This window comes from Orbicella faveolata, unplaced genomic scaffold (genome assembly GCF_042242905.1).
Source record: "Orbicella faveolata isolate gen_17 unplaced genomic scaffold, um_ofav_v1 contig_2, whole genome shotgun sequence".
NCBI classification, from domain to species: Eukaryota; Metazoa; Cnidaria; class Anthozoa; order Scleractinia; family Merulinidae; genus Orbicella; species Orbicella faveolata.
Genome location: NW_028301547.1, coordinates 31963641 through 31991612, shown reverse-complemented (window position 1 = coordinate 31991612; position 27972 = coordinate 31963641). Strand labels below are relative to the sequence as shown.

The 27972-nt window shown below is 39.1% G+C and overlaps 3 protein-coding genes and 1 pseudogene across 5 annotated transcripts; 1 reads left to right on the top strand and 3 right to left on the bottom strand.

Moving 5' to 3' along the window:
- Positions 1 to 196: 196 nt before the first annotated feature.
- LOC149112846 (BTB/POZ domain-containing protein 2 pseudogene) lies at positions 197 to 1933 on the bottom strand (annotated as a pseudogene). Its single transcript, XR_016206995.1, has 2 exons — positions 1633 to 1933; positions 197 to 1536 (listed from the first exon to the last, which is right to left on the bottom strand). The product of XR_016206995.1 is annotated as a BTB/POZ domain-containing protein 2 pseudogene (transcript).
- Positions 1934 to 3993: 2060 nt separating this feature from the next.
- LOC110069731 (ADP-ribosylation factor-binding protein GGA1-like) lies at positions 3994 to 16124 on the bottom strand. The gene is made up of 17 exons (XM_020777274.2): positions 16070 to 16124; positions 15911 to 15995; positions 15746 to 15821; positions 15154 to 15252; positions 13924 to 14047; positions 13259 to 13308; positions 12594 to 12650; positions 12399 to 12479; positions 11877 to 12011; positions 11183 to 11267; positions 10813 to 11088; positions 10268 to 10323; positions 9463 to 10096; positions 8433 to 8497; positions 7822 to 7929; positions 7109 to 7219; positions 3994 to 6048 (listed from the first exon to the last, which is right to left on the bottom strand). The coding sequence occupies exons 1-17, from the start codon at positions 16122 to 16124 to the stop codon at positions 5947 to 5949; spliced, it is 2199 nt and encodes a 732-aa protein (XP_020632933.2). The 3' UTR covers positions 3994 to 5946.
- Positions 16125 to 16134: 10 nt separating this feature from the next.
- On the top strand, positions 16135 to 21220 carry LOC110069706 (ribosomal RNA-processing protein 7 homolog A-like). Of its 2 annotated transcripts, XM_089288701.1 has the most exons (7): positions 16135 to 16330; positions 16412 to 16537; positions 16906 to 17029; positions 19603 to 19700; positions 19911 to 20048; positions 20667 to 20718; positions 21025 to 21220. In XM_089288701.1, exons 1-7 carry the CDS (start codon positions 16163 to 16165, stop codon positions 21108 to 21110), a joined length of 792 nt encoding a protein of 263 aa, XP_089144827.1. In that variant the 5' UTR covers positions 16135 to 16162; the 3' UTR covers positions 21111 to 21220. The 2 variants fall into 2 exon arrangements, with proteins under 2 accessions (XP_089144827.1, XP_089144828.1); XM_089288702.1 differs by lacking the exon at positions 16412 to 16537.
- A 3227-nt stretch (positions 21221 to 24447) lies between these two features.
- LOC110069712 (melanopsin-like) lies at positions 24448 to 27968 on the bottom strand. The gene is made up of 3 exons (XM_020777245.2): positions 27655 to 27968; positions 26063 to 26788; positions 24448 to 25728 (listed from the first exon to the last, which is right to left on the bottom strand). Exons 2-3 carry the CDS (start codon positions 26716 to 26718, stop codon positions 25305 to 25307), a joined length of 1080 nt encoding a protein of 359 aa, XP_020632904.1. The 5' UTR covers positions 26719 to 26788; positions 27655 to 27968; the 3' UTR covers positions 24448 to 25304.
- Positions 27969 to 27972: the final 4 nt, after the last annotated feature.

Genomic DNA, 27972 nt, shown 5'->3' with positions numbered 1-27972 from the left:
TTTCTTTTTACAAAATTGGGATACGGTTATTTCGAAATTTTACCCAGGATTATGGATTATTCAGCGTCCCCCCGCCCCTTAACGGAGCCTCAGTAGTGCGCTCCAAGTCAGGCTGGCCATAGAACCGTGCCGTTCGTATAAAAATGTTGAGGATACGGGTAGTCGAAATTTGTCAGCATTTGAGAACTTCACCAAATTTACTTCTGAGGACATCCTGTCTGAAGTTTATTGGAACCCTTAACAAGTGAGGGAGAAGAGATAAGTGATATGCGATAGCTAGGTGACTTTGGCCTCTACAAAATGAAATGGGCGTCTTAGCCATGAACAAACAAATACAATTTTTTGACAACTATTTCCTGTTCATTTGTGAGTTACTGTGAAAACGCGACTTACGAGAATCCTTAACATGAAAAGCACATTATTCCTGAGTTAAAAACTAAAATATTCAATGTCAGTTAAGAATTTCCGCCGACATACAATTTGAAACAGCGTTCAAGCTGACTAAGAAGTAAGTGAACACCGCGATGATTGAAGGTTGCGTCGTGTATGACCGAACCAAATTGATGGAGGAATGTAAGTTCCAAATCGACGTCGCCCGCTTTTTGAATCTTTGCGGATAGGTCCCTTTCTTGGTGTTTGTAAAAACGGTAACGGAGTTGTAGGTACACCGCTGAAGTGTTTCATTAGGTCAACAATTTCTTTTGTTGTCAAAATATTGCTATCAGGAACAACTGACATGAATTCGTTTTGTGTCATCACTGGAAACCTTATCGCTTTCACAATTCCTTCTCCGAGTACACGTCTTTTGGCGTCGTCGTTTAGATTTAAACCTTGCCTTTCGGTCTCCCTTGTGGCCCAGTGGGCAACAGCTTTGAATAAATCAAATTCTGTTACGTTGAGCGATTCTCTCTGTACAATGCTCTCAACCAAACATTTGTCGAGATCAGCAAACTCACCTGATCTCACAATGTCCGCGGTGTTTTTATCAATCAGCTCCCAGCAGTGTTCTACGAGTTCTTGCTCCTCAAACTTCTGCGCGAGAGGAAGAATACTAAATACATTCGCTGCGTCCAAGCTGCTCTCTAAATATTCCGTGCATTTATTGGCAAGAGAAGGCACCATGTACTTGTTTGCCAAATATAATACCTGCAGAACGTTGGTTCCACTTAATTTCACCTCGTCACTGTACAGATAACGAAAGAATTCCAGCAAACTCTCGTAGTCACAGTCAGGTAGTTCTATCAAGTTTGAGGTTTCAGCCATATTTCCATGAAACATGGCGAGAAACACCGGACTGCTGATGGAAAGAACGAACTTGTGAGCTGGAATCACTTCCCTTCTTCCGCTCTCGCCATTCAATGATCCTACCACAAACTTCACATCACTCAAGAGCTCGTTGTTAAACATGAACATACATCTCTCCTTGATAGTTGGTCTCGGCGTTTGCCAAGTCTCTTTTGCTTCTGGGGAACACATCATCCCGCTAAACCTTATTCAGCCGCTAAGAGCGCGCAACAAGCACAAACAACTGACTACCTGCGGAGCGACAAAATGTACATGTAAGACTGACTAGAACTCAACTTCCTTTCACGGTCGAGTGGTTGCCAAATAAAGCAAAAGGAAATGCAATACCGTATGAATTTCCCTTCCTTGACAAGGTCTGGATTGTTTTTAATTCTTGCAGCGGTAATGTCCGGGTCAACTGAGTGAGGTTAAAAAACGTTTCCTTCACGAACTCTCCAGAGCACTGACTACACACGTTCTTGGTTGTAAGCTGGGATGCAATACTTCATTAACCTGCGATCAGGCCTCTTTCCTTTTTGGGTTTGAATCAGCGAGGGAGGGAGAGTGGGTTTGATCGCAGATCACGATACTATATGCCATAAACATCACAGACCGATGCACCCAGCCTGTATGGAGTATCGAAAGAAAACAACCCGTGAAACATGATCTACTTTAAAACAAAGAAATTAAAGACTAACTATGACCATGACGTCAAACTACAAGTAGTTCTGCTGACCACAAAAACGAATATTCGGTCTGCGTGACATCTCGTCATCTTGGCTTCAAAATCTCGAATATAACGATAATAATAAAAGTTGGATTACACGAATGAAGCAGTTACTTCATATCGACGCTCAGCTATGAGGTGTTAATGATTATATATGCTTAATTATTTACTTTTTTCTTTTCTTTTTCAAGATCATGCTTGACTTGTGGCCCGAGGGGTTTTTCCCGAACTGATATAGTATGTTCTAGCAAGCTTTTTAACGTTCAAGCACGTCACAGAACAGTGAATTGTTTTCCTCAGTAGTCGGCGGTGAATGCATTTTTTTACTGGTTATTTTATCATTATTTGTTATTTATTATTATATTTTACCGTTTAGATAGACAAACAGTTCCTGTTTCAGCGCTTGCTAGCCTACTTAAGGATATTTCAGGAAGATCGTTTATCGATCGAACTTGCACGCTATACTCTGGGGTAGCCTTCCTTTTGCTGTGTGAAGAATGAGTTTCTTTCTTTAGAACCTCAGTAAAAAAAAATTAAGGGACCCCTTTGCCAGTGCTGACTTCAGCTAATAAATAAACACGGCATGGCAGCGAGTTCCTATGTCGTCACAGAAAACTGACTGACCTCAACAAAATTTCCCGCTTTGTATAACAGTTCACTGTTACCCGCGAAGTGTTGACCGCTGTTGCACGTGATCAGAGCGTGGAGTTGCAGGTGGCCTGATGTTGTCGCTGGAATCTCAGCGCGTCTTTCAGAATTTTCGTTTGTTTTGAGATTGAGATTCGAGGGAAACAAAATTCACTGTTCCCCTCGCAACCAGTCATTAAGTGATTTGTTATATAGCAAAACAAAACAAACGAAAATTAGACCATGAACTAGCCACTGAATAGGCGCGCTGTAGTGGGAAAAACGCCAGCTATATAACAACAAGAAACGGAATCTGACCTGCTCACTTTCAGTTCTCTTTGGCATATTTTTCAACGCAAATTTGTGATTTTTGTTCAATCTCTTTTTGTCAGTGATGTTTTTACAATGACTTGGCTATTATAGGCTCGATTTCCAGCCGCTGTTCGGGACTCGAGCCTAGGAAGGAAGAAAGATGGGACGCCAGAGAGCGGCTGAAATCAAGCCTATGGCCAATGTCAATGCCAAAGAACACAGTGGATTTTCCTTTTTGTAAAACAATAGAACATTAATTACAGTCGGAAGAAAAAATTAACCACGAGCAGGCGGTAGACTAACCAGAAAACTGGACCAGCGGTTCATTAAGCCTCTTCCCATTTAAACTTCAAAATGTGGCTTAAGGTGGCTTAAAAACACTGACAGACTTAGATTTTGACGAGTCATTAAAACCACTCTTTATAAATTGATGATTCAATCATAGTATCAAAAAAAACTGCCCGATCATTGGTGAAAACTTTATCATTTTCGTGATACAATAGGTTACCATAGCGACAGTATGACCTGCCAAAAACAACCTCAATTATAGCTTTAAGGGCTTACAATTCAAAAACGGCACGGTGAAATTTTTTTGCATATTATCAAAGTTTGATTAGCAGGATAAAACGAAACTTGTGGCAGAGGTTTTGAAAAAATTGTACATGGGGTTCAGAACCACCTTAAACGTTTTGAAAATTTAAGGTGGCTCTGAACCCTGTGGACAGAATTTAAACGTTTTCCGAATTCTTCCACCTCTCACTTAGAGACTTCAATCAAACAGAAAGTGTAAATTTCAAAGGGAGAAAGTGACCTCACACTCAACGCTTTACCTTAAAAGCATTTGTGAGCGCCAACGAGGACGAATCCGTTGCAAGGGATTCGAGTGGCTGTGATATTTTGTGTTTTTAAAATCGTTGAAGCATTACAATGACCGACAAGTACGGTGATTCTCCAAAGCACAAAAACGATTGCTATAGGAACTTTCCGTCAGTCATAAAATGGTACGTCGTTCGCAGAGTCAAGTTAAATCCCAATAGGCAAAGTGTTTTAAGTCTCATTCTTTATTTTGGCTTACTTTTATAGGGCGCAATTAAGAAATGCTTTACACCCCGCCATTTGAACCTTCCTTGGGACTCATCCAAAATGAACTCTTGTAGATATTAATACTTTGAGTTCAATATAATAACCACTAATAATAACTTCATATAGTTTAATGTCATAACTTTAATTTTAAAAATGGTTTTCTTGTTGATAAGTGAGCGAGCCACTATTTTGTGTTTCTAATATGCCTTTATAACAGTCTGTTGGCTCGCTCACAAGGTATTTGTAGAATAAAAATCAGTTCGATTTATACTACAGTTACAAGAGGCTCAAAATAATTTCATTTCTGCCATGGGAGTTCCACCAGTTTGAAATGGTGATAAGTACTCGCTTTTTCAGTGGTTTACACTTGAGTGTCTAAAGTAATTCGTATTTGCTTTCGTTTCGTATTACGTTCACGATTGGCTTCAAAAATCGCGCCGCTCTGTCATTCTCATCCAATCAGAAGAACTCGTAAACCCAATCGTGACTCGCTCGCATAAGTTTTCTCGCGCTTCGTGTCGGTAACATGTGTTTGCTTCGAGTTTTGATTGGTTCATTACATTGCCTGTGTCCTTTATGATTGGCCATAGAGATTTACTTTGCTCTTAGGACACTCAATTGAAACCTGCTCTACAACATAACATGTGAAAACATAACATTTTTGAAACATCCAGATTACATATACTTTTTAATACAAACATACAGACTGCTACACAAAAACTTTATTCCTCGCGATTCCACTTTTAAACGTGCTCCATCCAGTTGTATTTTTTTTTTATCTTAACTCTCTTCAGTTTGTTAGGGTTACAAGTGCTGAGGTAATTTCAGTAAGGTTTTTTAGACACACTCTTTTTTTTTTATAAGAATATACTTTATAAGAATGTCGAGGCTGCGAAATTTTAAGAATATTTTACGAATAAACCCGAGGCAGAGACCTTGAATAGAATATAATGTTGTTTGTTAAAAATTTGTAAATACATTCCAATTATATGTTTTTGACTAAACCGTATAAAAATCTTTCTTTCTCTAAACGGCAAAGTAGCCAAAAAGTAACAAAAACAGCTCTAGCCGTATGTTCGATGCTAAAGCCATTTCTGCAAGAAGTTATGTGCGTCATATTAGGCTTCAATGCCTGTAGACTGGCTCCAAAATTACTTTAACACCATACAGACACCAGAGAGATTTGAAAACAGAAATGTTATACGCTATAATCTAAGAATATTCGCAAGAATATATTCAACCTAAAATCGGCAGAAAACTAAGAATGTTCAGCCTCGGGCGGAAAAACAATATTCTTATAAAAAAAGAGTGTATTCCGAGAAATAAATACTACAATCCCTACCCATTTACTCTCCTCAGTTTTGAAACAGATTCTGTTTGATAACCATGCATATATGTAGGTTAAATTTCTCTCTTTTTTGTGTCGTGGTGTATAATGGAACGCTAGGTCAATGGAAATATTCTTTTCCCTAGTCATATAACCTTTCCAAATAGATTGCACAGCGAGTCAATTGATTTCCCAAATCCCGTGACATCCAGCTTATTTTAATTTTAAACTACTGTCAATCACGGTCACGAAATCAACCAAACAGGGGAATGTCGTCATCAGTCACGTTTCTCAGGCATGAAACTCTCCTCAAATCAGATTTTAAGATAATCAATGACGTCATTGTGATTGACAGCACCAAAACGTCGATCTTTTATCTAAGTTTAGAATTGTCAGTTTAACTCCAGTTCGAAAACCTCTTAGTAACTACTGGCCCAAAATTCTCCCTTAACGGATTTTACCTCGTTAATTTAATCAATTTTGTGTAAATCTGAGGCTGTAGATAACAACTTAAACACCTAACGTCATTAGACTGATATTAAGGTGGTTTAACCAAGCAGAGGCTTGGAGGTTATTAAAATTATGTTTATCCTTGTAGAACGCTGGGAAAACTGTCCACTTCACCAGTTTCTGTTATGGAAGAACCATCAACTTGGTAGCTTATCTTGTATTTTAATCTGATCTTTTCCTGTACAAAGAAGAATTGTTTAACAGCAAACGAGAAACGTTTTAGTTAAAAGAGTTAACAAGAACAAGAGATATTTGCAGGAAGACAAGTGTGGCAAACAAGAGTTTCGTCTTGTCCAAACCATATAATGATTAGTCTCTCTTTTCCCTTAGCTAGCCATTTTCCATCTAGAGTTTCGTTTTACTAAAGAAGGCGAAAAGATGGGCCACTCGCAGCCTTAAGAAAACAGTAAAATATCAAAAGTGCTCTCCTTTGCTGGCGAATTCTATTGTTATTATTATTTTTTTAATGATAATAGCACATAACAATCTTGCGACTAACAAACCTTGCGCGCGATTTTGTGCAGGTAAGTCAACCAGAGAACGGGGAAAATCTTTTGGAGTAAAGGACGAGAACCAACAACAAACTCAACCTACATGTGACGTCAGGAGACAAACCTGGGACAGATTGTGTCATACTTGTGTCATTACTGACACAACTAACCAAGTAACAGCTATCTCGTAACGACAGCAAAGGAAAATCATCACTTTTGCCATTTCGGATACTAAAGGAACTCGAATTGATCTTGAATGAAAAAGACCTTCTCATACAAAATTTGGATATGCAACTGATTTTTATACTGAACTTGTCAAAATGATTGTCGCAGCTACTACTTCCTAGCTACCTTAACAAAAAATCATCAACGAAAGTGAAGAAAAGGATGCAAACAAATTGTTTTATTATTTACAGAGAAGATAACTTCATTGCAATTGGCTGAGAGCAGGCCAATTTATCGTTATTTTCTTTGCAAATTAACGCACGCTTTAATCATTTTCTCAGTCATATTAGAAATCAGTAATCGTATGAAAGCTCGAACAATCAAGGATTTACACTACTCGTGATAAATCCTTTCAAATTGAGCTCTTCTGAAGTCTCGCACAATTGTGAGATAATTCTTCAATATCACACGTAGTTTAAATCCTTCATTGGACTTGCATTCATACGATTACCTGTCGTAATCGTGCGACAATTTACCCTTTTTCTCTGGCAAATTCACTGTCATAGGAGAAGGTAAACTCACCTTCGCTGGATTAGCAATCAACATGACTTGGGTAATGGCGGATGGCGGAAGGATTGGATTATGAGGAGGCAACTCACTACCAGATGGAGGTTGAAGTTTTACTCTCATCGTCTGCGAAACAAAACACTATCCTTACCAGTTTGATACTTAAGCCTACTACGCTGACGTTCTTGTATGTCTCGTCACGCACTGGGGGAGAAAAGATTGCGTGACGAGCCTAGAGGGAGGCTAGAATGATACTAGAGTGACAATAGGGCCCTTAACAGCCACTGGTCACGTAACGTTGCCAATCAAAATAGTACTTTGCGTGACGAGTGGGCCAAAATAGGCAATAATTCTTCACTTATCTCAAAGCTGTACATCATTCTTGATGGCATATATATGCCACATTGAATTGACATCATTCGTTGAATAACTTATTACGTCGTGCCTTCTTTGAACATTTTGAAATTTTCACTGCTTGTCTATGCATTCCTATTCTCATCCACGAGGTCATTCGTCAAACAGTGTGACCTTTTGGCTATAGGGGCTAACAAACGCCTGCAAAGAACTCTATATATATCTTAGAGATACATGTAAAACATTTAAAACAAAATAAATGTAATTTTATACATGTACAAAATTCTGTACAAGTTATTTTTATTGGGTGGTTTTTGGATAAATCTCTTTATGTTAAAATAATCTTTCTTGATATGCCTACGGATCTACTTTACCTTTGGTACTGCTGCTTGAAAGACAAAATTTTTAACTGAAGAAGACAGGAAACTCATAGTGGAGATCACGACAATCAACAAGTCACTTCTGGACAATTCTGCACTAGTCTAAAAAAGGTAAAATTAAATAGTTACGTTCATTATGCTTCTGCTCTGAAAGCAGTAAGGGCTTATCATTAAAAAAACGGATATAATCCAATTATGAACAGGTCCCCTGGTCACACCACTGCTAAATTCTAATATGAGGGCAGTTTTCTTCTTGAGCAACGGCTAATAAACGTCGTAAAAACACAGATAAACTCCGTGCTGTCAGGGCTAGAGAACCCCATGTAGAAAGAGTTCTGCATGTATAACTTTCACGAAATTTTACGAGACCTAAACTTATCAGTTACAATTGATTTCGGCTGATTTCGCTATTACTGCCATCGTACGTTTTATAAGAAAAAAAAAAGTCAATCTTTTGAGTGAATTTGCGTGTTTATCAGTTGCAGCCTGTTGTCTTTCCAGCAAGTTGCAGCACGATGCAACTAACATTTAGAATTTTAGTGGGAACAAAGATATGGGATACAATGATCCAAAAACAGGAGGGAAAGATGAAAAAGAACACTCACCTTAGCGAAGTGAAAAATAATCCTGATGTTGTTTTTCTCGAGTACTGTTAGTGGTGCATGGCTTCCTAGAGAAGGAAAACCACGGCGTTTGAGATCTTGTATTTTATGACAAAACTACTTCATTTTTATCAGCAGAGAGCAAGCCAATAGACCAATTTCGATATATTAAAATTCAGCCTAACACAACAGACCTCAGCACGAGGCTCTGGTGAATAAACCCCACAAACTAAGTTGTTATTCCCCAGAGCCTCGTACTAGGGTCTATTGTTTTTGGCTGAATTTTAATATATCGAAATTGGTCTATTTATCGTAAACTTTTAATTTGCATTGTGGTGCAAATTAACGCGCGGGCGTTCGTTTATTTTCTCCATCATATAATGAGCAATCGTGTAAAAGCTCGTCGTGCAATTAAGGATCTACAGTGTACATGTAGACTGCTCGTGATATTTGAAAATTTTTTGAAATTGCGCCCGCCTACAGACTCGTGCAATTTTGGAAGAATTTTCAAATATCACTCATATTGGTTCGTACCTATACTAGAGGGAGAGAAACAAGAGACTAACTCTTGTCAAAGGTTCTCCAGCTACATGTATTAATAATCTGACTAGACACACAAACTTTCGCAATTGTCAAGTGCACAATTGTGCAATTTAAAACTAGCTAATTAGACAGGCAGATATTGATTTTCCACGTTCTCAGTTTTTAAGTATATTAAGTATATACTATACAAAATGCACCACGCTTGATTGCTCGAGCGCTTCCTAGAAACACCACTTCCGGTCACTTTCATAGCCCACGCTTTGCGCTCCTGGTCGCGCTCCGCGCTCGTGTATCGCGCATTGCCCTCTGCTTCGCTAATCTACCTGTTCTGCAGGCTGTTATTTTCCTAGCAAACAGCCCTACAAGTTCACATGCAATGCATGTTGTGGGGAGACATACACAAAAACAATTCAAGAAAACTAAGTACAGTTTATGAACATGATACATGTAAAGGTGAGATGAGCAAAGAAGCAAACTTGTCATTGCTAACCTGGTGTAATAGTATCTAAAGGCACAAAAACGTTGTCCAGAGAAAGAGGTGCAGCTGGTTTAGGAGGTGATGCTACAGGAGGAAAACTAGCAGGTGAAGGAGAACCTACATTCATGGCACCAGCAGGAAGTGTCACTGGGCTGGGCTCCAGTCCTAATGATAGCAAGCTGTCAGTTGTTGATGCTGATGCCTGCTGCTGCTCTGGTACAGCTTTCTCTTGTAATGGAGTGACAGTTTGTTTCTGCTTCTGCTGCTGCTTCTGGTTCTGCAGAACTTCTTGACCCAACAAGTCAAGGGCATTAGGTGCTCTGGTCTCCTCTCCTGCTCTCCGGCTACCAGCTGCTGGAAGATTCCCCCGAGCTGCTAGCCCAGTAGTTGGCATGGCAAGGCTAGTTGTTCCCATACTCACTGGACCTGGTCTGGGTGCCACTGACATTGCTCCAGGACTCATAGCTTGAAAGGGCATTCGAGGCATTTGTCCCACTCCCATGTACACTGGAGCCATCATGCCCACCACCTGCTGCTGTCCCATTGGTCTGACCACACCCACTGTAGAGGGCACACCGGTTGGGAGCATGCCAAAGTTCTGAGTTGGCACAGTCCAGGGCCCTACACCACCAGGCTGTTGAGGAACCTGTTGTGAAAAAAAAACAAAAAACTATGATCAGGGCTGTTGCCAAAAAAAAAAAAATATTATGACTGCGGTAATGTCCATGATTAAATTCTGTTCATTGGTATTTAGCAGCGTTTAACTTTCCTCCTCCACAAAAATGTCAACAACAAAAACACCTCAAGCAAATCATACCTGCAAAGGTATCTGAGAATTACTGGCTGCAGGAGGTGGTTCAATGTCATGAAGACCTACAAAAGGGAGGAATTTCATGAAACAAGCAGCCACACACATACAGAGTAACATCATCATGCCAATAGAGTTCGAAAACAATGGCCTTTCTTGTTCTCTAGGACGGGAAAACAAAGATTTTTGTTGTGACTTTCTAAATAGAATTTGCTTTTACAAGCAACATGATATATGATTGTCCATTTTGTCCACGCTTGGAATGCACAGGCCTCAAGAGTCCTCATGGGCCTGATGAGGATGAGTGAGTGTGTGGAATGCACAGGCAGGTAAACTGGCAAACTTCACCTGGTAACCACATGTAAATGTATCATCATCATCGTCATTGTCATTGTCATTGTCATCGTCATCATCATCGACACCTATCCTATCAGTACCTACCCTGTAGGTGGTACACACAACATAGCATTTCTTTGCTTATCACTCAGCAAGCCTCCTCCCAACTCTTCAATTCCAAATCCTCAAAACTCTCCAATAGTTGTAACCAGACTTACCCAAAGCTTTGAGTTCATTTTCCAGAACACTTGGAACAGGTGTTTCTGTTGATTCTGCCTGTTGACTTGTAGCACCCAGGTCAATAAGAGTGGAAGCACTTGCGCCTGCACCTGCACCTGCTCCTGCACCTACCCCAGCCTCTGCAGCTGCTGTCTGGGTTGCTGGAGGGGAGGCTGGACCAGCTGTAGTGAGTGAGGCCAGGGGGGGCATTCCGAAAATCCTTCGGTAATACTCTAAGACTCTTGACAGATCATCATTCACCCTGAGAATATCAGCTGCAAAATGTTGGTATTTGCATTAGAGTTTGTTGGTGAAGCATCCGGAACAAAATGTAGCAAGATTTTCTGGTTTTACAGCTTTTCATCTTACCAAGTCCTTCATCACCATCTTCTGTGGCTGAACTGGCCAATCTGAATAATTGGGGTCTCATCCTATCACAGGCATCATAAAGTTCCTATTTGCGACAAAAAAGTAATCAAGGATAACTCTCAAATAACAGCTCTCTAACGGAGTTTGGCACACAACTCAGCCAGTCACACCACCCTTCAGATCACAACTTAGTGTCTCTTCACAGAAAGTGCTACTTAGCTTATGGGAAATAGGAACCCTTCCTTGTACATGTATGTGTGAAAGGATCCATGGGTGGGCAGATGGATGGACAGACAGATGTTGTAATAACCAAAGTTTGGCACTGATGTACATGTATAGAAGTGCAGTTGTTGGCATGAAGACACGCAAGAGAGGGGGTCTATGTGGGGGGACATACAGAGATGGTTGCTTGGTAGTGATTAGCCCCATTCAAGTGCCAAACAACCAACCTAAGGGTCCATTACAAACCACATGATTGTATCTCCATACCTAAGCTAGCTGCTGATACAGACATGTACATGTGCAAGACTTGCTAATGGAAATTTTAATTCAAATCTCAAACTCTCTCTCACACACACTCTCTCAAGAAAGGTTAAAATGATACCATGTTGTCAGAGGTACCTAAGCTACCGTTCCCATGAATGAGGTCACCATTTACATGGAGACTCAATTTGAATTTTCAAGTGCTACTTGCCTTCATCAGTTCTTTATCTTGGGATGGAGAACTAGGGCTGTAGTGGTTCAGCATTTCTGTTAGCAGCTTGATGTTATTGCAACAAGTTTCTATTTCAGTGTTTCTTTTCACCAGTCTCTCCATCTTCATTTCATCCTGGCAAAATCACACAATTCAATGACTACAATAAGAGAATCAGTGGCGAACACACACAGTGCATGGGTACATATGGTGCACATGCACTGTAGGTAGCTCATAGTAACTGTAAATGGGTCCTTTAGCCTTTGAAAGGGCATATCTCCCAAGATTTTCTTCAAACTGTATGAAATCACGGACATCTGCTTGATGCCTCTTTGAAAGCTTGGGACTTGAAAATCTTTTTATCACCCATGAACAATCTTGTTTCCACAAAGTTTGTGAGTAGCATTTCTATGACGGTCCTATATACATCTGTTAGTGTTCTAGAATATTATGATAAGCATATCATTGAGCACTCTTAATCATTGCTGAACAGTGTCACTTGTATCCTTTCTAAGAACGAACCTGTCTAACCATGGTCTTTATCAGCCTGTTTGCAGCTTGTAAATCTTCTGGATGAGTACTCTTCAGAAGACGTGACAGAAGCTGGTAAAAAAACACAGATCCATTGTCATTATTGCCAGTAAGACTCGATAATTTAGCGCAATTATATTTGGACACATATATTCACCTCATTTTTGTAAACACGTGAATGCTAACCTTTGATTTTTCTTCATCCTGAAATATTGTATCTTTTGGTTTTTCTTGTGGTTTACTCTATCAACAGAAGAAATTCAATGTTGATTGGTTGTACTCTTGGATAAAAATCATTATCACTTGGCATGGTTGCAATTCTAAAACCTTTTACACTTGTTTTGAAATAAACCATCATATTTTGCTACTACAAGTACACTGTACACTGGAACCCTGTTAAACTGGTCATCAACTGGCAAAAAAATCTGGCCAGTATTAACAGGGTGGCTGTATTATTAATTAAAGGGCTCTATAAATAAGAAAATGACTGACTGAACTTTTGTATGGGCCAGAATGAAGTGGGTGGCAATAATGGCGGGGTTCCACTGTAACTCCACATGGCACTTCCATCACTAGGGGTTTCATTAGCTAAATAAAAGGTTTTCAGGCAGATGACAATGGTATTATTTCTGCCCTTGACAAGCAGGTAAAACTTTTTAAACAGAACTTCTTTTTTTCAGAAGGTCAGGTCTGCAGGAAAAATCTCTCTCCCAAAATATTTTACCATTTTTATTTACACAACAAAGCTATGGGCTATAGCAGTTACTGTAAATGAACCACAAAATCCGAGTGAAATATTAATGCAAGTTTCCATGCACACATGTAGACGTCATATTCCTTTGCACACTCACTTCATCTGATGGTGTGGCATATGGATCCTCTGGGTCTTTCGTCACAATTCCTCAATAAAAAGAAATTCAATAGTTACACCATTCTATGGTCCACATTACATCACATAATCATTATGTAAACTTACTCACAAAAAATACACTCTGCTGCATACAAGTATAAAATGTACAAAAAAAATAATATTAAAAACATATACATGTAATGCAATCAAATACTAGTATTTAAAAATGTTATGAGGTTTGTTTCAAAGGTTTAATTGCCGGTATTAAAAATGAGTGCAGATCTGACTTTTTGTTGGATTCAATTACAAGGAGAGAAATGGTAAATAATGAAATAAATTCTGTTGCATATCAAATAGTTTTTGGATACTAACTGCCTTTACAATAATTAAGTTACTGTGTTTTATTACAATCAAAAGCATTGTGCAGTTCCAGTCAAAATCCATACAGAGATACTCCCATCACAGCAGGGATTACAATTCTCTGAGCGGGGGGGTGGGGGAAGAAGTTCTGTAATCTCTTGACCAAAAAAATTAAAGAAATGTATGAAACTTAATTTGGAATTTCCAGAGGGGTGGGGAATCTCAGAAAAAATTCCTTCAGTAGGGGAGGTATGGATATTTTCTGGAATTAAACAACAGATCTTCTGAAACTGTGCTGTGGCTTACCTTGCTGCTTCAGCATTTTGTAAGCCTCAGCAATTTTGGTCTCTTTTGGTAAACCAAGGGTCCAACTGTACATGCACTGAATGATGCGCTTCTTGACTGCATCTGGTGTCCAGTCTCCATCATACTAGGTGGAAAAAAAAAATCTTACAAATAAACAATTAACATAATTACTCCAGACCAGGTGGACCAGGTAGTAACGGAGGAAGGGAAAGGGGGGAGGGGGGGTGTCTTGAACCTACGACCTACTGATAGTTTGTATGTTTTACAGGACCAGTGCCCTAAACCACTTGGCCTTGTTGCCCCTTATATTGACACAAGATATCTTTATATTGAAGCATGTACAAAAAGCATGTAATTAGCCGTATCAAGGAAAACACCTTTCCAGCAGGTTCAAGAAGCAAAATGTTGAAGGTATGGTGTCCACTACAATTGGGCAGTACTCATTTATTGCTGTCTCAAGAACGCATGAGACTGGTATGTCAAATATATGTTTCATTGGGCTACAGTTTTCAGTGTATGCACATGGTATATATCAAAAGTTTGATACTGCACAATTTCCTAGACATTTTTTAAGAAAAGTGTTTAATAAACTATGTCAGTACATGCAGAGGAGGTGAACAAGATTTTGAGAGAAGGTGAGGGTACATTCTTCTTTGCAAGCCCAAGACATTTTGACCTTTTAAACTGAAATTGGAGATTACTTGTAATGGTTTGTAAAGATTCCCTCCAGGGTTTGTACCCTTTTTCAGAAGCAAATTTCCAGGACTTTTCCAGGACTTTTCCAGGACTCAGATTGATTTTTCCAGGAATCTAAAATTCACATTAACCCTTTCACTCCCAAGATTTCAATTTTAATTCTCCTTGCTGTCTACCATACATTTCATATTTTTTACTTGAGTTTAACAGATTTCCAGTACTTTCCAGGACCAGTAGCACTTTTCCAGGACTTTCCAGTCCTGGAAAATGCCACAGTAAAATTCCAGGACTTTCCAGGTTTTCCAGGACTCGTACGAACCCTGTCCCTGAGTAGTTCCAAATATTTCACCTACAGTTTATGTATAAAGTGCCCATGAAAATTAAAAATAAATTTCATGTGCCTTTTTTTGTGATAAAAAAGTGTGAATTTCCAGAAGAATCATCTTTACAACCCCAAGGATATGTTCTGGAACAACATAATTCATATAGTGGCAAAACATTTTTGTGGTACAGTATACCTTAAAATACAATTACCTTTGATGATATTAATTTAATTAGCTCATTAAGGAATCTGTATTTTCCAACTTCAGTGTGAAATCGCTGCCCACAGTTTTGCACACATGCTTCAATAAGCTGATCAAAAATATAATGACAAGAATGTTAATAAGATTTTATGCCTAAATAATACTGTGCATTCATGTTACTTCTTGCATTTACAACTAAATTTCAGCAATTTCACTTCTTCTGTAAACCATTTGCCTTTAACTTTAGACTTTCAATTGTTTGGTTCAAAACAAACAGAGAGACGGCATATCAACACTAAATTTTATTGATGTTGTACTGACACAGTGGCAAAAAGCAACTTGGAAATGGCCTATTGGTTGTTGATTGGTTGATGAAATGCCAATCAATCCTTATGAATGACCAGGAAATCGATTGCCAATGATTGATCAATTGATTTCCCAAGCATTGAGTCCATAATGATATTCAAAATTCAAAGCAGCACTAAGGAATCTGTACAAGAGGAACTCTTTTGTCTTTCAAACATGCAGACCTCAGATGTGTGGATCACCATTTTACATGCCTCATTTTCATTGGCTGATGTGATTGCGATTTTCAAACTCACATTAAGTCCAAGAAGGGCCTCTTCTTCCCTGGCGCTCTTGACTTTCGTGGCAATGTAACGGATCCCGATTAGTGGACTAGAAAACAGACAATAATATATTTAAGCTTAAGCCTTAGAGCTTAACTAAACTGACGCAAAATCTGAGCTAAAGTCAACTGTCCTCACCCATCTAGGTCCAAATTTATTCTGTCGCATACTGGAGTTAAGTAATCCACACCTTCCCGGCTTTTGGATGGATCCGTGGCTTTATCTAAAAGACAGGTTATCTTGTAAATAATTGGAAAATAACTGAAAGCAGACAAGTTAAAGGGAATTGAATAGTACCAATCAAGTCCTCCAAGGTTTCCGCCATGTTTTTCCTTATTTGCCGGCTACGCATGCTCAGATGTTTGCGCGGTTACTCAGTTAGAAATCAAAATGGCGTCCGAAGTTTGTGGTTTTCGAACGCTGTGCGTGAAATTTAGTGACACTTCTAGTTCTTATCATTTTCTTTATATCAAAAATCATGCAATAAGAGACGAAGATACATCAAAGCCACCAGATAAGACGCTTTTCGTTGTGAATATCCCCCCATATTGTACAAAGGTAAGCCTAAACTTCTTTGCTTTATGGCCACGTTTCGCACCAATGTAGCTTATAAAATTATTTCTGGAAACTATATTCTAGGGCTCGTTAAAACGGTTATTTAGCTGCTGTGGAGCAGTAAAGGAGGTGTTCATTGTCAAGCAACCTGGAGCCGTAGAAAGGGAAACGGCAAGTTTAGTCATCGCTTCAGATAAAGTGACGATCAAGGTAACCTTCAGAGGGCTTATAACTAAGCAAATTGAGCTTTTAAGCTTACATAAGCCGTAAAAGACTGATATATAACCGTACAAGATTCTGTTTACTCTCTGACGATGTTTTGATTGAATCTTATTGGTAAAGTGGTACCCATGAGTCACGGAAGGGTCCACATGGCCATTGGTATACAAAGGAGAGTAACTGTACATGTGACTTAACAATATCATTAAAAAAAAAAAATGTAGATATGTAATTTGTTTACCTACGGAGCACCCAGGAGTTCACAAGAACTCGTTCAGAAATGCTGGTGCATTCCAGGATCAAATTGGAATGCTATTACTTTACAATGTATGTAGTAACCTAATTCCTTTTTCCTATAGGGATTTAAAGTTGGCTATATTGTCTTCAAAAAGTCTTCTTCCTTAACTGCAGCATTAAACTTAGATAGCTCTACAGTGAGGGTTTTATCAACAGAGAAAAATCCAATACCAACTGGAATGAGAAGTAAGTGTAGAGAAGACATGAATCAGTCTCATTGTTTACACTACTGGAAAGGTGACTACGACTACATGTATGTAGTTTGTAATTGCCATGCAGTGTACATTAGTTTGAAATATCAGCCATACTCTACTCAGACTTAAAAGGGGGAGGGGAGAGACAGCTGTCATTATTGATGAGTATGATATTTTTAATGCATGTTCATGTGAATATTAGGTTACTGCTCTCAAGAGATTGCCTGACCTAAGCTCTGACGGGGATTCAATGGAATTAGTTTATCTTGATAGATTATAATTCTGATTTTACATGCATCTGCCACCATTTTTTATTTGTCTCAACGTTTAGTTGGATGTTTGTTATGTGAACAGTGCTGTACCAGACTAGAGATAGTAAAGCAAGCTATCACGCGACTGCACACTAGTAGCTTGTATTTTAAACTCAACTATGTAAACATGAATGTATTGGTGACACTCTTCAGTAAATCGTGCTTCACATTACATGTTAATATGTGTACATGTATCTTGTATAATTTACAAAAATCTCATACAAATTTCTGATTTTTGGCACTTTTAATAGCATTACTGTGACTGTATTCTTCACCCAAAACAAAATATATCTGATTTTGAATAAAAATTTGCTTTACTCCAAGAATCAATAAATGTTTGAAGTTGTCCTTCAGTAACATTTCAGAATGGATATATTGATTCAATTGAGGCCTTTAGCTACTTTATTTTTATTTCAAGCTTTCACTGTTCTACAGCATCATCAGGGAATGAAAGAAAATCTTGATTTTGTGACTGTGACTGGTTGGAAAATGGTGAAAGTTCCTTTGAGTTCTACAAAAAACCAGCGAAGAAGCCGCTATTCATGTACCATCAGTCAGCCCTACCTAGAAACTCAAAGATTAACTTCATCCATAATGCCAAACAACATCCAATGAACATGACTGCGCATTTGACAACATCTTTCGCCTTAACAGATATCCCATAAACATCATAGAGGAAACTAAATGCCATCACCAACATGACCCCCAAACTGCAAACACAGAATGGTTATACTTCAAAATTCCATTCATCTCAGATCGACTAGATAACAAAATCACTAGAATCTTCTGTGAAGAAGGCCTCCCAGTATGAGTTTCTCACAAATCCTACACACTAATACAAGCCCTCTCTCACCACACCCAAAACACATGCACAAGAACAATCTGCCTTACCTCAAATACCAACCCGTGCCTAGGAAGAAATACCGTGTACCAAGTCATCTGCAGATGTGACAAATTCAACATTGGAGCGCCACACAATTTGTACATGACTGATCACATCAAAGAACAACTGAACAACAACAATTTGTCTGTAAGAAAACACATTACAACGTGTCAAGGGGTAACTATCAGCCAAAACCTTGATGCCAAGATAATCCCACAAGAAAACGATCCTGTCAATTGCTGATTATTCTAGGCGTTCTGCATTCGAAAGTGCAAGCCCAAACTTAATTACAGTGAAGAATGCATCAAACTCTGAGACCTTCTATTTTGAACTGCTCTATCACTTGTACTCATTAGCGATTGTCCATGTTATAGTTTATTTCCAAAATTTGTTCCCGTGAAGAATGTATCCAACTCATTGAACTTTCATTTTATTTTATCCGAACTGCTTTAGAATGGTTATACTTCAAAATTCCATTCATCTCAGATCGACTAGATAACAAAATCACTAGAATCTTCTGTGAAGAAGGCCTCCCAGTATGAGTTTCTCACAAATCCTACACACTAATACAAGCCCTCTCTCACCACACCCAAAACACATGCACAAGAACAATCTGCCTTACCTCAAATACCAACCTGTGCCTACGAAGAAATACCGTGTACCAAGTCACCTGCAGATGTGACAAATTCAACATTGGAGCGCCACACAATTTGTACATGACTGATCACATCAAAGAACAACTGAATAACAACAATTTGTCTGTAAGAAAACACATTACAACGTGTCAAGGGGTAACTATCGGCCAAAACCTTGATGCCAAAATAATCGCATAAGAAAACGATCCTGTCAACTTGCTGATTATTCTAGGCGTTCTGCATTCGAAAGTGCAAGCCTGAACTTAATTACAGTGAAGAATGCATCAAACTCTGAGACCTTCTATTTTGAACTGCTCTATCACTTGTACTCATTAGCGATTGTCCATGTTATAGTTTATTTCCAAAATTTGTTCCCGTGAAGAATGTATCCAACTCATTGAACTTTCATTTTATTTTATCTGAACTGCTTTATCACTTATACTCAATAGCGATTGTCCATATTATCGTATATTTCCATCACCGTTATAGTGTTATTTACACTCCTTGTCCTTAATATTTCTGATCATTCACGTCACCTACTGTACACCACTTCTATGTCGTGCACTACTGAATATTTTCTTGCATTCCCTGATGATGCCGTAGAACAGCGAAAGCTCAGAATAAAAATACAGTTGCTCAAGGCCTCAACTGAATCAATATATCTATTCCAAAATCAATGTTTATTAACAGCGACCATAAACATTTCATATTGCATGTGTTTTAAACTATATTGCAGAATGGACTCAAGAGTACCACATGCAATATCCTGACTCCACAAAGTTACAGGCAGAAGTGGATGAATTTATGGCAAAATTTGATGAGAAAAAAGAACAGGTACACAATATTTTAGTAATTGTTTTTGTTTTTGTTTTTTTTGTATAATGTTCATCATTTCAATTTTTTGAGCTTTCTGGACTGCATAATTGCATTTAGTTACTGGTAGTACCTGGTTAGTAAGAGTCACTGGATGCCTTGTGATTCACGTTGTGGTAATGAATAAAACAGATGGCGTTGCCCCTTTAAATAGTCATCCTTTGTCTCCAGAGTGAAAAAGAAGAGGCTGAAACACGAAACCAACCTGATGATGAGGGCTGGGTGACTGTAGGAAGAGGTGGACGGAACCCTGCCGCACCCAGAGTGGATGCTGCCGAGTTACAAGAAAGGAGGAAGAAGAAAAAGAAGGTAAGGTTGAAATAAATGCACTGTAAAAAAACCCACTTCACCAGCCAGTTACTGAGTGAGATGTACTCATCTGTAAGTCAGGTGGTCCATGTGTGATCATCAAATATTTATTTTTATCATTTACTTATTTATTTTTTACTTTATATTGATTGGATGCAAAAGCATTATCGATTATTAAATGTAGATGTAGATGTAGATAGACATGGAGTGAGAGAGAACTTAATTTTTCGTAGAAATCTAAAGAGAAATTTTAAGTACATTTATCCACATTTTCCTGATTAGTTCTTATGAGACAAGGTGAGAGTAATGAGTAATAAGTTATAATTCAGTTTCAAAACTTTGGGGAGTGGTTACCTATACTCCTAATCAGGGGCTCATGATAAAAGTGCCTGCCCCCCCAAAATAGAAAAAACTAGAAAACTGAATTTCAAAAATATATATATTAAGAAAATGTGAGAAATCCATGTATATTGTAATATTACCCAGAGTCTTTTGTCTTGAGAAGACCCTTATCAAGTTATATTCTAAACATCAAATTGTGAAAACTTTGAACTTTCAATAATTAATAACTGACCACTATAGTCTATACTAATGCTTTTATGTTTGCCTTTATTGTAGCAGGCGTTGTTAAATTTTTACCAGTTTCAGCAACGAGAGACAAGAAGAGAACGTGAGTAGATATTAATAATGATAAAAATGTAAATTTGTGCCGCAGGATTTAAGGCTATATGACTGAAAGAAGATCAGCCTTTCTACCTGCTCTGGTAACAAGGAAGTAAAGACGACTGTGTGGCGCATTTGAGGAACAGAGTGTTGTTTCTTGATTTATAAGACAGAGCCGTGTGGGATTCTTTAGCTGAGGGTCACACACGGACCAATTGCAATGTGGACCAGCGAGAGAGCGAGAATACATGTATAAGTACAATTACTCGGTGTTAACTCGTGTGTTTTTCTTTTCATAATTTCAATTTGACAGATATCGCACATTTACGAAAGAAATTCGACGAAGACAAGAAGAAAATTGCTGAAATGAGGTCGGCGAGAAAATTTCGACCATATTAAATGTTTTGTATTGCCGTTAATTTTTATAGGACTTCCTTGTACATGACCACCATTTATCAACAAAATATTGAACTGAAACGTAACTTCATTAAAGTATGCATATAATCCAGGATGTTTGTTTAATCATTCTTGTGTCAGTATCCTGGCAAAAATGACGTGGAACATCTTAAATAGATGTTAAGTCAGGTATTGACCGATAATTTCGAGCTTGGATAAAAGGGAGGCTTTCCTTCCTTCCGAATACCAGTGAGAGTATGTTACATGTATATGGGTGACGTCTTCTGCTCACAAAAGAATAGGACATCCAAAAAGACCCGAATCGAGGGAAGTTCATTTGTGCATTGGCCAGTGTTAAATTCTATTCTCTTTCGCTTCAGTCTGAGCCGATTAGAAAAGATTTCTAGCAAAGGAGACAAATACTACAACAAATAGGGGAGGGAGCGACCGGCAATGACCAACGTGTATTTGAGGTGGCTTGTTTTAAAGAGTGGGAGGGAAGCGACTGGTGGGGTCAAGCCGGATGATTCGCAGCATCAAGTTTAGCAGACTGAGCGCTATGCGGTGTTGACTCGTTAGAACAATACTGGCTGTGAAAGTACGGAGGACGAACGAGTTGCGGCGAGCAGGGCTCAAGGGTTATCCGTTAACTCTCCAACACTCAGCCTCCAAATTCTGATAAAAGCTAAGTGTTCAGGATATGACGTGTGACATGCCTCCCCTTTATCAATATTCGCTTTGTTAAACTTTCAATTAACGCCGCCGCCTCTAGGCTTTTAGATATATCGAGGCAAACCGCAATGAAAGGGAAACAATCACGGTCACGCTCGAAACGCCACTTTTGCAAACACGCTTCAGCGGTTGACGTCAAGTCGACAAATAGCCGACATGATCTCTTTCCGCCGACTCAGCAAAACAGTTTCTATAGGAACTAACAACCTTGCGCAATATCCTTAACGTTACTTGGTCTTTGTTGGTTTGAACGCTCGTTTCCTCTGAAATTTGGTAGCTCGGATAGTAATGGTACATGACTTTATCATGACGAGGTCGTCTTCGAGTGAAAGAGCAATCGCCAAAGAAAATAAACAACCTCAAATATTGAGGATTTGAGCGTTCCCATGCAGGACTTGTGTTTTATTAAAAGAACTTCACCGACCAATCACGTATCACCACGTACATACGAGTCCGGCCTTGAGGCAATGGGCTTTAATTAGGTGTAAATTTGAGTCCAATATTTTTAAAAGCGTCGACACGTAAATTTCAACCTATTTTTAACCGTGTAATGTAGATGTTTGTGTAGTTTGTAAAAGGAACACTCATATATTATCACGTGCATAACTCAGTTACGGCTTTGAGCCAAGAGCTCGCTTTATTTGAGTGCAATATATATTTTCAAACGTGGCACCCGAAATTTAACGTATTTTCACCCACCGAACAATATGTTTGTTTTGCCGTGGTTAAAAAAAAAAAAAAAAAAAAAAAAAAAAAAATAGCAAATGTACACTGGTACTTGGATTACTATTTTGTCGGAAAGTGCACCACCATCAGAAATGTCTGATCGACTCCGACCTAAATGAAAACTTCAAATGCACTGTAAGGAGTGTTAGCTGGGCGCACCGGCTCTTTTTCGTCTGTAGTAATTATTAAGTTTATTATATTTTGCTGAAGTAAGAAATCTGCATGATTCAGTTACTTTGTGTAAAAACCATTGTTCTCTGGTGTCAATGATGTTACGAGTTGTTTTTAGTAGGGTTTGGATTTATATAGCTCAAAGGAAAATATTTGTACGTATCTGCAGTTGCGTGCCCAGCAGTGGAGTTTGAGACAGCAGGCATGATAAGGCCTGATTGACAGTTCCAAAACTTAACGACTGAACTGTTTGGCTGGTGACCAAACAACGTAAATAACAGAAAACCCCAATGAAACAATTAACTTTTGTCCATTCACGGATTTCTAAGCCTCTAGTCATAAACAAGTCTTGTTACATCAATATATCACAGTGGAAGAAAAACCGACCAATCACGTATCAACACGTGCATACGGGTCCGGCCTTGAGGCAAGGGGCTTTAATTAAGTGCAAATTTGAGTCCAATATTTTTGAAAGCGACACGTAAAATTCAACCTATTTTAAACCGTACAATATATATGTTTGCGCAGTTTGTAAAAGGAACACTAATATATTACCACATGCATAACTTTCGGCTTTGAGCCAAAAGCGCGCTTTAGGTGCAAATTTGAGTGCAATATATATTTTCAAAAGTGACACCCGAAATTGATCTTATTTTCACCCACCGAACAATATGTTTGTTTTGCCGTAGTTTAAAAACAAAATAGCAAAAGTAAATTGGTACTTGGATTTGGGCCACCCTTAACGGGTGCTGTAAATGACTCCGGTTGGCAAAACTGAGAGTTGAAGGCGGAATTTGTATGTCATACTGATTCACGAACTTTGCAGAGGACTAACTATTTTGTCGGAAAGTGCACCACCATCAGAAATCTCTGATCGACTCTGAACTAAATGAAAACTTCAAATGTACTGTAAGGAGTGTTAGCCGGGCGCACCGGCTCTTTTTCGTCTGTAGTAATCATTATTAAGTTTATTACATTTTGCGGAAGTAAGAAATCTGCATGATTCAGTTACTTTGTGTAAAAACCATTGTTCTCTGGTGTCAATGATGTCACGAGTTGTCTTTAGTCCGGGGGGGGTACTCCCTTGTATGGGCTATATAGGTATATGCGGCCCCAAAGGGTATGGTTTTTCAGCTGTTTTGGTCATAAATATGGTATCAATTTTAGCTGATTTTAGCCATTTTGGTCATAAATAGGGTATGGGTTTTGCACTCTAGCCTTGATATGGGTATGTTTTTAAGAGGAAGCCACTTTTTCGTCATTGTCGAAAAGAAAATCAACAAAAGCCCCTCACAAATTATGTTTACGGTAATTTATCATTGGTCTGAACTAGGGAACTAATTGTAACGCAGGTCTGAAACAGGGTTTTGATTTAAGGGTCAGGTCATAAATAGGGTTTCGAATTTATGGTCAGGTCATAAATAGGGTAGGGAATATCGCAGATTTTGGTCATAAATAAGGTAAAGGGTTTTGGGAAGTGGGCCGCACACCCCCGCCCAATTTTTCCAGGTGTACCCCCCGGGTTTTTAGTAGGGTTTGGATTTATATATTTCCAAGGTAAATATTTGTACGTACCTGCAGTTGCGAGCCCAGCAGTGGAGTTTGAGACAGCAGGCATGATAAGGCCTGATTGACAGTTCCAAAACTTAACGAGTAAACTGTTTGGCTGGTGACCAAACAACACAGATAACAGAAAACCACAAAGAAACAATTAACTTTTGTCCTTTGACGGATTTCTAAGACTCTATTCATGAACAAGTCTTGTTACAACAGTATATCACAGTAGAAGAAAGAAAGAGTTTATTTCTTGCAAATGGCATCGGTAAACAAATCTGCTAAGTTCTCACAGCTGTTTGCCGAACCACAACCGCCCCTTCCTTTCCCTGGGGAAACTGAGACGATATTGCGAATTCCTCTCACTCATTTTGCACTCCCTGCTCAAGCCTGATCATATAGATCTCTTTCCAGTCTCGCCCTTGCTGAACTGAATTTCTGGCGTTATATATATAGCTGAACATGTTTCGTATGCAAACTAAAAAATTCCTCAAGATTTGATGACGAGACTTCACACCGTTGCTGCCATTTGACCGAGTAACAACTTCAGTTCCTTATGTGCTCAAATTTATCGACTGTGGTGCTCTCTTTTCTGAAAAGAAATTAATTAAGCTGGGTATCCGTTTTGAAGGGTGTCCGTATATAAAGAGGCTCGACTGTCTACTGATAGGAGCCTAACCGCGGATCTATCGTCTCAGTTATGTTTGGTCCAGATCCCATGTACGGAGGAAAAAGTCTAATTTTCAGTTCAATCGAATAAACTGAGGTATAAAGAAAGATCCATCGCTAGTTGTTCTTAATCGCAAGTTCTCTACTAATTATGTCTGCTAGCGCAGTGTTTTACTGCTGAGGATGAATTTCTACCTACTGGAAGCCATGGAGGGTGGCACACCTATCACATACCCTACACTGCAAAAGCGCAAAGGATAAGAAAATGCTTCTCTAAGGAAACAACTCTTGAAATTATCTGGAGTGTGTTTTTTTAACTTTTTGGCATTTTAAGAAGTCTCTGCATCACGGCTGTGTTTTGCATTGGGAATGCCTTTTCCGCTCGAGAGTGTTAGTATTTGCTTCATATTCACGAGACCTTGAATTTGAGCGGCTGATTACCGAGGAGCGATAATCCCTTGAGCAGTATCTATAGCAAGGGATAACATGCGGTAAAGATGCACGAAACTTGTCATTCATTGCAGTGTACACGATGGGGTTGTAGATGACTGAAGCCTTGGCTAGTAAATCCGGGATTTCTGCCTCGCCAGGGGTCAGCATATTAGTACCCCGGATGGTAGCGATGATGCTCACAAAGCAGTATGGGGACCAGCTCAAGACGAAAGCAGCAATCGCCATGGCAATCATGCGTACGAGCTTGATTTGGTGTTTTCGCCTGGTGTTCCGAATTGAAACATTTTCCGATAAGGGCTGCTGTGTACGAATAAAGCTGCAAGGAATTAAAAAAGTTTCGATCAGGTCTAATCAAGTCTGTGCAGTGACCAATAAAGATACGGGTTACTGTGAGTCATAGAAAGGAACGTCCTCCCCCCCCGTCCCACCCCACAGAAAAAATGTATTCATTCTCTTCTCTGTTTCCAAATACCCATACTCTATCACATATTAACAACGTTTTGTAAAGAAAAAGGGTTAAGGCCAAAAAATTGATAACCTTACCCCTCTCCCCGATGTAAAAAAAGATCCTTTGCTCCTTCCGCGTCTTGTCCGTCACCTTAATCTTATTTAAGCACAACTCTCTCCCCTCCTCCAGAAAAATAACCTACCTATAAATTCGGTAGTAACAATATATAATGACACTCAGCGGGAGAACAAAGCCGACAAAAACCAACAACGCGTTGTAAGCCACTCCAGCCTTTGTTTCGGGCACCCAGTTCGGACAACAACTGATCCCAGAAGCACCTGGGACGAACTCGTTCCAGCCAACTAACGGTGGAAACATGGCCAGTATTCCGTACAGCCACGTGAAGGCGATCATTGCTGCCATTTTAGTTCCGGGAATTTTTGTCGTGCAGTTGAGACTCTGAAAGGAAGAGTACATCACAAGGCTCATCATTGTCAAGTTAGCAATGGACGCGATTCCAACCGCTCCGTTGACGAAGCCGGACCACACACAAGTGCTATGAATCAGGAGTCCCGAGGAAACGTTTGCGGCGACAACCACTGGATAGCCAAAGACGATGATGATGATGTCAGCGACCGCTAGGTTGATCATGAGGGGAGAAATGCTTTTATTTCTGTGTTCTCGACATCGTAAAACAGCTATAGTGAGAACATTGCCTACAAAACCAACTGCTAGTATGACGGTCATCACAGCAATGTATGCTACGAATGTCGGATCGTTCAGCTGGAGTCTGGGGACTAATCCATTGTTGTTAGGTGTTTGAGTCGCATTTGACGTTGCTGACGTTGTAGTATCCATATTCTCTCTTGCTCAAGTTTTATGCTTGCTGAGATTCAGCAACTACTTGTCAGATATAGCTGTAATCACTCTACGAGGGATAAAGAAACAAGGGTATACATTGGTTTTGAAATTTAAAAGATATGAAACTGTGACAATCAGTTTTTCTAGTATACAGTGTACTCAAAGAATTTCTCTAGTTACCACTAATTTCCTTGAAAGCTAAGAAAACTGGCACCTTTAAAAGCGGGAAACCCCTATAGCTTGATCTTAATTGAATGACAGTGACTACAAGTCATAATTATAGTTAATTCACAAAAGGACTGAAATGCCTATAATTTTAAAATAATAATAATTAATAATATACGATAATAACAATTGAAACGTTAATGCTTAAATCCGTACGGACAGCGTATTCCCCTAATGATCAAAGATCAAGCCTCCGTCCTTTGAAGTTTTTTACGTGCAAATTTGATGACAATCACTGTGACCATACAACTCACTGCGCAACATTAAAGTTAAATAGCCCCCTCCCCACCTCCCCACCTCCGGCAGGACTCCCCCATAATGCTGAAGGGTATTCTGCAATTTCGTATTGGGCACGGCTTAAATTTGTGTTCACCCAGCGTGCATGATATCAATCGATAACCGGTTATGACTAACATAATCTCTCATAAATGATATAGTTCAATCATAAAACAGTTGGTTAACACATTTTTTCCTGTCATTTTTACCTCACTAACCTGGAAGGAACCGATATAAACCATGAGCAAATTTAAATTTGTAGCACCCTAGGCGGTATCAATCGACAAATTTTACCCGCGCAAATGTCACTACACAAGGAACACCTCTCGTTTTTATAACTTGGTAGACAAGGTAGTTTCCCTCGAGAGTCTCATACAAGAGAAGGTGTCACTGACTGTATGATCGAAAAACAGGAACTGAAATACTTCTTACCTGCGATATGACTCGAAGGAAGTCGCGTCGACAAGCGAGCAGTCCTCAAGATTTTCTCTTCTAGTAGAATCGTAGTGTTTACATGAATAAAGAAGATCTTACTGAAAGCCAAGCAAGTTAGTCACACGATATCTTAGCATAAACTTATCTGAGTCAGGGAGTCTCGTGGAAAACAACACTGAGTTGAGTTAGTCACAAGATTTGCTTGAATGAAGAAATCCTGGTGGAAAACAAGGTAACTTAGTCACGGGATTTCCTGTATTAATATAAAGGCACAGTTTATTTGAATAGGGCAAATTTCGTGGAAAACAGATTGAG

Coding starts and splice junctions, on each gene's coding strand:
- LOC110069712 (XM_020777245.2), bottom strand. CDS start 26,718: ATGGATACTACAACGTCAGCAACGTCAAATGCGACTCAAACACCTAAC. Junction 25,729..26,062: donor TGTTACTACCGAATTTATAG/GTAGGTTATTTT, acceptor AATTCCTTGCAG/CTTTATTCGTACACAGCAGC.
- LOC110069706 (XM_089288701.1), top strand. CDS start 16,163: ATGGCGTCCGAAGTTTGTGGTTTTCGAACGCTGTGCGTGAAATTTAGT. Junction 16,331..16,411: donor TCCCCCCATATTGTACAAAG/GTAAGCCTAAAC, acceptor ACTATATTCTAG/GGCTCGTTAAAACGGTTATT. Junction 16,538..16,905: donor CAGATAAAGTGACGATCAAG/GTAACCTTCAGA, acceptor TTTTTCCTATAG/GGATTTAAAGTTGGCTATAT.
- LOC110069731 (XM_020777274.2), bottom strand. CDS start 16,124: ATGCGTAGCCGGCAAATAAGGAAAAACATGGCGGAAACCTTGGAGGAC. Junction 12,480..12,593: donor AGGATGAAGAAAAATCAAAG/GTTAGCATTCAC, acceptor TTTTTTTACCAG/CTTCTGTCACGTCTTCTGAA. Junction 11,089..11,182: donor AGATGGTGATGAAGGACTTG/GTAAGATGAAAA, acceptor AACATTTTGCAG/CTGATATTCTCAGGGTGAAT.